Source organism: Octopus bimaculoides, chromosome 22 (genome assembly GCF_001194135.2).
Source record: "Octopus bimaculoides isolate UCB-OBI-ISO-001 chromosome 22, ASM119413v2, whole genome shotgun sequence".
Classification (NCBI taxonomy): Eukaryota; Metazoa; Mollusca; class Cephalopoda; order Octopoda; family Octopodidae; genus Octopus; species Octopus bimaculoides.
In genome coordinates this window covers 37533479-37542267 of record NC_069002.1, presented here as the reverse complement: position 1 = coordinate 37542267, position 8789 = coordinate 37533479, and the positions used below count along the sequence as shown (strand labels likewise).

The window sequence follows — 8789 nt, the reverse complement described above, 5'->3', positions numbered from 1 at the left end:
CGACAAAGGACATGAGGCAGGGGGGGGAGAGAGAGAGAAAAATACAAAGGGGTAGAGAATTCGGTGAGGTAAAGATGAAAAAGAGAAAAAAAAGGATAAAAAGAAAGAGGGAAAAAATTTAGAAGGAACAAAAAAAAAAAATAGGCGAAGAAAAGTTCAGCAAAGAAATAAAATAATGCTCGAAGAGTATAAGGCAGGCAGTTATTTCCCTTGAAGTCTGTCCATTTTCCTAATTTGCCACCAGTCGTAGAATGGCGCCATTTACGAAATTTTGTTTATTGATGGAGAGAAGGTTTGATGATCCGTTGCTAACATTGTGAAAGATCGCTGACACGTTTAGAATATATAAACCCGTATGTTTGAAGAGAGGTACACATACTGGTGAGTGACACTTCAGTTATTCTGAAATCTCTGTGATCTCCAATACCAATCATTTATTTATTTGAAGGAGAGAAAGTTCATTATTCTTTATTGACAACTTCCGATTTTTATCACAAAAAAAAAAAAACGGGTTAATGTTTACTTTAACTCCCTGTCACCAGAATAATAAAAAAAAAACAAGTGTAATGGGTGTGAAAAAATGTGTATTAAACGAATATGAGAACAAAAATGTGCGGCAATGAACCGATTATAAAGAAATTTGAGCGGAGGTAAAGAATACGTCCACACCACCCGTTTCCCCCCCGAAACCCCAAGGTGTACGTATTCTTTACTTCTACCGAAATGTGTTGGGCAAAGGACTTTCGAAGTTGCTTGAGTGTAATGGAAAAAATAGATTCATTTATTTGAAAGTTTACCATTTATTTTCGTTTGAGTAATAGAAAAATCATAATTTATGCTTGAAAATAATTTGTATAAAAATTCATCAAAAGATATTCATTTTTCTGGAAGTTATGAGGCAACAAATTCGGGTGGGGTACACATCTGTAGCTATGCCAAAACAAAGAGAATTTCATTAAAAAAACTAGGAGAAAAATTAATTTTTTCCAGAAATTAAAATTCACATGCATTAGTTTTCGCTTTTTTCCTTGTGTTAAATATGTGATTTTCTTCCATTTCAGTGTTTAAATGAATGCTTACTGTGTTATCTGTTCGGACCGATTTGTGTCAACTGGTGGTGAATGGGACATTGCTGCAGGCATTTGTGGTCATACGTTCCACTCTGCCTGTTTGGGTACATGGTTGGAAACTTCCAGAACATGCCCAACCTGCCGGAAACGCTGGTCAAAGAAAGATGTTGCCATAAAGTTATATTTTGACTTTGATAATTTAGCATTGGAAACTGAAGAAACATCTACTCCAAGGTGAGAATAAGTTTTCTTTTCATCTAACACTTTGTGACCGTGGAGAATGTATGGTTGTTGGGTATTCAATACCTTGCTGTGTGGTTGACAACAGAAAGAAGAACCTCAACAATAAAATAACTCGGAACTTTAAGAATATGTGAAGGACCAACTTAGTGATTAAAAATTTTTTCAGATTTGGTAGCATTGAAAAACATCTAAATTGGTAGAACAGATGTGCAAACGAGTGGAACAGATATATAGAAATGGGTGGAAGAGATGTATAAATTGGTGAAAATCAAATACAAATGGACTAGATATACAAATTTCTTTGTTTTGATTTTCTCTGATTTACTTGAACATTTACAAACAATTGTGATGAGCAGGATTTATATAGGTCTCTGGATGGAGCCATCACTGACACAACACCTGCATGGACATAGAATTCAATACAGACTTGATCTTCTGTTAGTTTCAAGAGAAATTAGGAATTTGGTCCATGCTAAACAAAACTCCTCTCCTCTTCTCTTGCCCCGATACCTACTTCCTCTTTTCACTCTTACCCACCTTCTCTCTTCATTGATACCCCCTTCCATTCACACCCCACCCCATATCCTAACCCCAAACCCACACCCCAGCCTCACATCCCCACATCACACCACATGCTAGCACTGATCACTTCCCAGCATGCACAACACACACCATGATCTGCACACCCACAAGATCGATAAAGTAAAGTACCCCCTTCAAGTACTGAGGTTGATATTGATTAACCCTTTTGTTACTGTATTTATTTTGAGATGCTCTGTGTTTCTTTCAATTATTTTCTTGACTAAAGGCAGTGCTCCAGCATGGCCGCATTCAAATGACTGAAACGAGTAAAAGAGTATATGACAAAGAATTTAGTAAAATAACTTAGTTATCATTCAGCTTATGTTAGGAACATAAATTGCGCCTAAGGTTTGGTGGAAGATTTTAATTCAAAACTTATGAAAACAAGACATTTGCACTCAGAGCCAGAGCCAGTTTCAGCCAGGTTGGTAACGAATGGGTTAACCCCCTCTTCTCAAAATTTCAGGTCTTGTGGCCATGTTAAAAATTATTATTTATGTCTAGCTCTTGTGGCAAATAAAATGTGTGTTATATTTTTTAACAGACTGCTCAATGAATTAAACAGCATGCATGCCAAGTTGGCTGAGTTTGAACAGAAGAATAAACAGTTAGAGAAGGACTTTCAGAATGTCTGTGATGAAAAAGAAGCTCTCTCTCTTGCCCACCAGAATGCACTAGCTGAGGTCCAGGTGATGATGTCTTCCATGAAGGCAAAAAACAAACAGATTCAGTACTACCAGAACTGTGAACAGAATTGGATTGACAAAGACAAGGAACGCGTAGAGCTGAAGAATAGAGTTGAAAGTTTTGCACAAATCAAGAAACTAGTTCAAAGTGAGTTTCAAATAGATTTTCAAAAGATTTTGCTTTTTATACATTCTTTTCTCCTTTCACCTCCTCACTTTTGTTTGTCCTTTTCTCATTGCTATTTCCTTTTTGTGTGTGGTTGTGGTTGCATTGAACAAAGGGAGACTATTGAATAAGGCTGTCTCACTAGTGCCAGTGCCATGACAAAATGCAGACTGTTGTTAGTGAAAGAAAGAATTCAGACAATGCAGGGTTGGGAGGACCTGTCAATGTGACTAACATCACCAGTGCAGATGCCATAGTAAATTGTACCAGTACACTCTAAAGTGGTTAACAAATGAGTGGAAACTATGAATGGTCTGGAGGAACTTTAGGTTACCTTTCTGGACATTTGTGTAGTGGGGTTTTTTTTTTAAGTACAATGAAATTTTGTGAAAGTCTGTGGAATGGACTCTACATGTTCTTTGTTGGTAGACTTAATTGCTGTTGTCTGGTTTAACACTATCACCTGATCTTTGAGTGGCTTTAGTAGTGTCTGCTTACTTTTGTTGCAAGCATTGAGATGAGGTCTCGTGTCTAAGGTAAGGTAGCTTGATATCTTGTACTGCCCCATATTTAAACAATATGTGAGTTGTAATTCTTTTCCTTCCTCAAGGCTCAGAAACCCTGAAAAAGGGGACATGAGCTCTGACCAAACTATGCAAAAGTAAAAGATTGCTCATATCCAAGTAGATGGGGCTGGAGATAACTATTTAAGATGACTTTTTGAGGCATTTTGTGCTGATACTTATTATGTCTATAACCAACTTAACTCCCAAATAGCCAATCCACTTTGCTGTATCATCATTATCATTTTATACCTACATTCATGGATGCCATGGGCTGGATAGTTAATTATGATTTGAGTCAGTTTTTATCTGTAGTTCCTACAATTTGCAGATAGATAGGAGGACCACATGTCATTCATGTTGTTTTAGCAGGATTCCTATGGTTGAATGCTCTTCTGAACACAAACACTTATAAAGTGTGCATGGTGTGCTTTATTGAGGCCCCAATACAAAAAAAAAAAAGGATGTCCTTGATGAGACATAACTAAAGGTTTTCTTGACCCTATGTTTCTGCTTATTTCTCAGCCACTTAACAGAATGTTCCAGATGCATTTTATTGTTGCATCAGCACTTGTAGATTGCAAGACATAATGAGTCCTTACTCATCTGATATTGTTTCCATTCAGATGAAGTCAGATAATCATCAGAGTGAGTAGAAGAGAGAACTGTTGTAGAAAACGAACAATGGTAAAAGCAGAGTATTTTGAGGGTTCCTCCTAAGACCACTGAAATCCAGCTGTGTTGCTTGTACGAACTGACACAATGTCATAAGTTTGCTCCTCTTCAACATCACCTCCTAACACAAACCTTACATCCTTTTTTGACTTTGAGACACAAATCTCTCTTCCTTTGTTGTCTCGGCTACACTCACTACTTTCCCAATCACTTTGAACACATTGTCTCTCTCTCTCATCCAGCCCCTTGCTGTTATTGTTCTCAACTCTTCTTCGCTCTTGTATTCATCCCACATTAATGCTGCTGATACAAAATTCAAATGTTTTGCAAGTAACTTAAACTCTTTACAATAACTAGTTTCATCCCTGACAGACAGTCATTTCTTTTTTTTTTCTTGCCTCCAAACTCAACCTCGCTCCAACCATTGCAATCTCTGCCCCTATTAGATCGACTGACCCCTTACTTGTGCGAATGTGATGGGTTGAATTGGTTCTAAATCAGTAACCAGGAACATCAAGTATGATAGCGTCTATTCATAAAGCTACCCATTCACCCATACTATGCTCCACTGTTCCTATCTCCAAGTCTTTATATCACTTCAAGCCAGCTGATCTCTCATAACTGAGGCAGTTTCTATAATGTATGTGCTTAATTCATGATATACTTGAAACAGCTTATAAGCAAGTGACTGAAATATCCCTTTGGGCATGTCCCTCCATTGGAAATTTTCTCAAGTGTATCTTATGTATTAAGAATGCATACTTAATTGCAAATTAATACATTTGTGGCATGATCCCAAAAAGAAGTTTTAATTAACTAAAATTATGCTTACATTGAAAATTGGTTTTGCTTGTTACTGTATAACTTTTTTTTTTCTCAATTTATTTTAGTGACTGAAGCCGAAAGTAAATTGCTGTTGGAAGATGTGATGAATGGACCCGGGGCAGTGGAGCGATTAGTTAATCTCTGTACCATCATTAAACGAGAATATGAACAGTGCAAACGGAGCAGGAAATCTCAGCGCTCTGAACTGGAAAAGGTTTTGAAGCAATTGGCTTCAATGCGAGTGACCCTTGATGAGACGAAAACCCAAGAGAAGCTGCTTAGAGAACACTGCAAGAATTCTGAAAAAGAACTAACAAGATGTGAGGCTGAAATAGCAACCTTGAGAAAACACCTTGCCAAATCTGAGCCTAAAAAAAGACTCTTGACATCCGAACTGAATAATGAGATTATTCCAGAGTCTGAAAATTTTGAAGAGGTTCCACATTCATCTACTCCACCTCAATCATCTTCATTATCAATAGAGTTAAAAACCAAGAAGGCTGCTGTTGTTAGCAATTGCATTTCAAATGACTCACAACCTAATTTTTTTTGGAAAATTACATCTGCATGCCAAAAGAAACCAAAGTTGACCAGCAAGAGTTCATCCAATGTTATTCCTATTCCATCTTGCAATGGCTCACCACAGGTGCCAATTCTGCAGAATATTCGACGTGGTTATGACGGCTTAGGAGGCCATACTTCTTTCACTCAATCTCTTGGTCGGACTTCTATCTTGAAAAGGAAACAGTTAGATAATAATGTCAGTAATACAAAACACAAAATGTTCTCACCAAGAAATTAATTTTTTTTTTTCTACTTTTTTAAAAAATAGTTATCCAACATTTTCCACCTTCTTTTTTAAACTTTCTATTGTCTATTTTTTAAATTATCTAGGTTGTAAAAGAAAATTAAAATTTTATGCATTTTTTGTTAAGAGGAATTTTACTGCTTGTTTTTCTCAAGAACTGATTTTAATCTCTTTCATCATCATCATCATCATCATCATCATCATCGTTTAACGTCCGCTTTCCATGCTAGCATGGGTTGGACGATTTGACTGAGGACTGGTGCAACCGGATGGCTACACCAGGCTCCAATCTAATTAGGTTTAATAAATAAAATCAAAAAGTGCAAATTTTTTTATTGGTGCAGACAACACGTTACGAGTAACACAGTTATTTATCTAGCAACTATGCGATGCCTATAGTCTTGTGGAAACTTCATTTATAATCGCAAAGGAGATAAATATTTTGATATCAAGATAGGAAGATAAATAACTGAGCAGAAATACAGAATTCAATTGCAGCAGCTCTTTTATCTGTTTGAGTATAAATTTGTCCAAAAGTTTGTTGTAGAAATTGTCATTTAACGGCAGTGAGTTCTTCTTCTTCTTTCTCATTTCTTCTCTTCGACTGGTGGTTCTCGTCCAGACATCCAAACCTTGACTGACTCATAGCTTCTACCTTTGCATCTCTCTCTAATTCGCTAAATACACATGATGACATGCATCACGACAGTGTGTGTGTGTGCTTTTGTGTCTGTATTTGTCCCCCATCACTGCTTGACAACCGGTGTTGGTGTGTTTATGTCCCTGTAACTTAGAGGTTTGGCAAAAGAGACCAAAAGAATAAGTACTAGTTTTAAAAAATAAGTCCTGGGGTTGATTTCTTTGACTAAAACCCTTCTAGGCAGTGCTCCAGCATGGCCACAGTCAAATGACTGAAGCAAGTAAAAGAATCAACTGATTGCAGGAACACCTGGAGTTCTATTCATTGCAGTCCTTCCATTATCTTTCCCTCGATAAAACATATTCCTCATGTCTTGTACAGAGTAAGGTTATTGGCAGTTTGTGCTGTGGGAGGTTTGTCTTGGAGAAAGTGGAAGACTGTTAACCTTTTTGCTAAATTGGTAAACATGAATAGTAGCAGACTAAATACTTTGTGGAGATATTTAAATATATTCCTTTACGTTCTGTTTTCTAATCACGTTCTTATCCATTTTATAATGTGAGGCTTTAACGAAGAATACTTGTTCATTCATTTTATATCTACTTTTCCATGTTGGTATGAGTTGGGTGAAGACATTTTGATGTAGTATTTTGTAGCTGGATGCCCTTCTAATCACCAATCCCCATATGTTTTACAAATAAGAGGCATTTTTTCCACTGGATGTCGAAAGTTAAAAGCCCAAGAGCTACAGGACATATTACTCAGAGATGTGAACACACCATTGGAATGTAAGAGAGTCTAAATAGTGTGGAATGAGAGAGAGAAAGACTGTTTAAGGAGAGAATGCAACTTTACGGACATCCAGAGAGAGAGGCCAAGAGAGAAAGGTGATGTTATACACTAAAAATGGATTCAGAAAGAAAATGAAAGAGTGTAGATAGTGTATACACACTTATATATAGTAAATCGAAATATATAACTTTAGGAACGTCCAGACAGAAAGTTCAAGGAGAGAAGGTGGAAGAAAGAAAGAAGAAGAGTGGTGTCATTAATTGAATAAAAGGAGTCAAGGTAATGAATTTTAAGGACATTCAATCAAAAACGAGATAATGAACTTTAACGGGGTTCGAACGAAATAGTTATTTTAACTTTGTAGGGAAGAAATAAGGAGGTCTATAACAAGGTGAAAGAAAGAGAAAATGGTATCGTCAAGCGCTAAGATGACTCTAAATAGTGTACTTTAATTAGGTCCAAGAATCTAAATATATAACTAGGAACGTTCAGAAAGAGACAATGTTTAAGGATAGGATCGAAAAATATTTAATACTAGGAAAAGATCTATTCCATCTCAATCACAGATTTTTTAATTAATTTTTTTTAACTAAACAGATTGAAACTTCAAATACTGGTAGAATTTCTCACGTAGAACACGGTTTGCTCTGTACGTTTTTCGACAAAATTTCGCATTTTAGAAGTTATTTCGTGTTATAGTTGTCATATATGGGTAATTTCAACCAATCAATGACGTGTATTCGGTTGAAGAAAGCTACTGCTGTTTGCAATAGTAATCAAAGAGGAATAACTTCTGGGTCATCTCTAAAAACATTCAGACTAAACCGTGTTCTATGTGAGAAATTCTACTAGCATTCAAAATTTCAAATTAAAATTTTATTCCAATATGTATATAAATTTTAATTTCACATCTTATCTATGGGTCTTTTATATTGATGTAAATAAGTCTAAATGTACTTTACCATAGCATTTTAAATTAATGCCACTTCATTGTTTTTGTATACTGCCTTAATTGATTATTTACATTATTATACACTATTTCATTATTAATTTATAATTAGCCTTTATTTATTCACATATTAATTAAGCCAATATTGGTATCTCAAGTATTTCAAACTTAGCATATGTAAAACAATACTGATACATTATTTTGATTAATGAAAACTATGAATAACCATTTATTGTATCTGTACACAATATAGCAACTCTATTTTTATATACGTTTTGACCTAGCTGCTATATGATAAGACTTCCCTTGTTTCATTATAAACTGGTCTGCTAGTAGAGACCACCCACCCACCCACCTATAGTAGTTTATCACCAAACCCTAAGAAATGTTATATCATCCATGTTTATTGTCTATACTGTTTACCCCTGACTCTAAAAAGAAAATGCCATTGTCCTCTTAAACTTTGAATCTCTAGGTCTGATAAGATAGTCCAAAAAAACAAATAAAACCAGTGACAGTTAAAATCTGTTTCGAATTGTTTAGTAGCCTGTATGGTCTGGCTAAGTCAAATGGTTTTTTTTTGTATTCCTCCTTTCTACTTGAAGAGTTTAGATTTAATTATAAAAATATGTCCTTCTGTTCAAATGTAATTTCATTAAATTTCTATATCTTTGTGCAGCTGAAGATTGCTCTACATTTTATATTTGATGTAATTGCTCAATTAAATGGAGTTGCATGAAACAATCGTACTGCATTACCTCTGGATATACTTGTTGCTTATTTTGATTTT

At 35.6% G+C, this 8789-nt stretch overlaps 1 protein-coding gene across 1 annotated transcript; it reads left to right on the top strand.

Moving 5' to 3' along the window:
- The first annotated feature begins 241 nt into the window (after nt 1-241).
- LOC106877693 (E3 ubiquitin-protein ligase TRAIP) lies at nt 242-5744 on the top strand. Its single transcript, XM_014926640.2, has 4 exons — nt 242-381; nt 1062-1304; nt 2440-2729; nt 4876-5744. Exons 2-4 carry the CDS (start codon nt 1069-1071, stop codon nt 5610-5612), a joined length of 1263 nt encoding a protein of 420 aa, XP_014782126.1. The 5' UTR covers nt 242-381; nt 1062-1068; the 3' UTR covers nt 5613-5744.
- Nucleotides 5745-8789: the final 3045 nt, after the last annotated feature.

What these genes read in the sequence shown, in the direction of transcription:
- LOC106877693 (XM_014926640.2), top strand. Translation starts at nt 1,069, where the DNA reads ATGAATGCTTACTGTGTTATCTGTTCGGACCGATTTGTGTCAACTGGT. An exon ending in GAAGAAACATCTACTCCAAG is followed by an intron (nt 1,305 to 2,439) that starts GTGAGAATAAGT and finishes ATTTTTTAACAG; the next exon opens with ACTGCTCAATGAATTAAACA. An exon ending in AATCAAGAAACTAGTTCAAA is followed by an intron (nt 2,730 to 4,875) that starts GTGAGTTTCAAA and finishes AATTTATTTTAG; the next exon opens with TGACTGAAGCCGAAAGTAAA.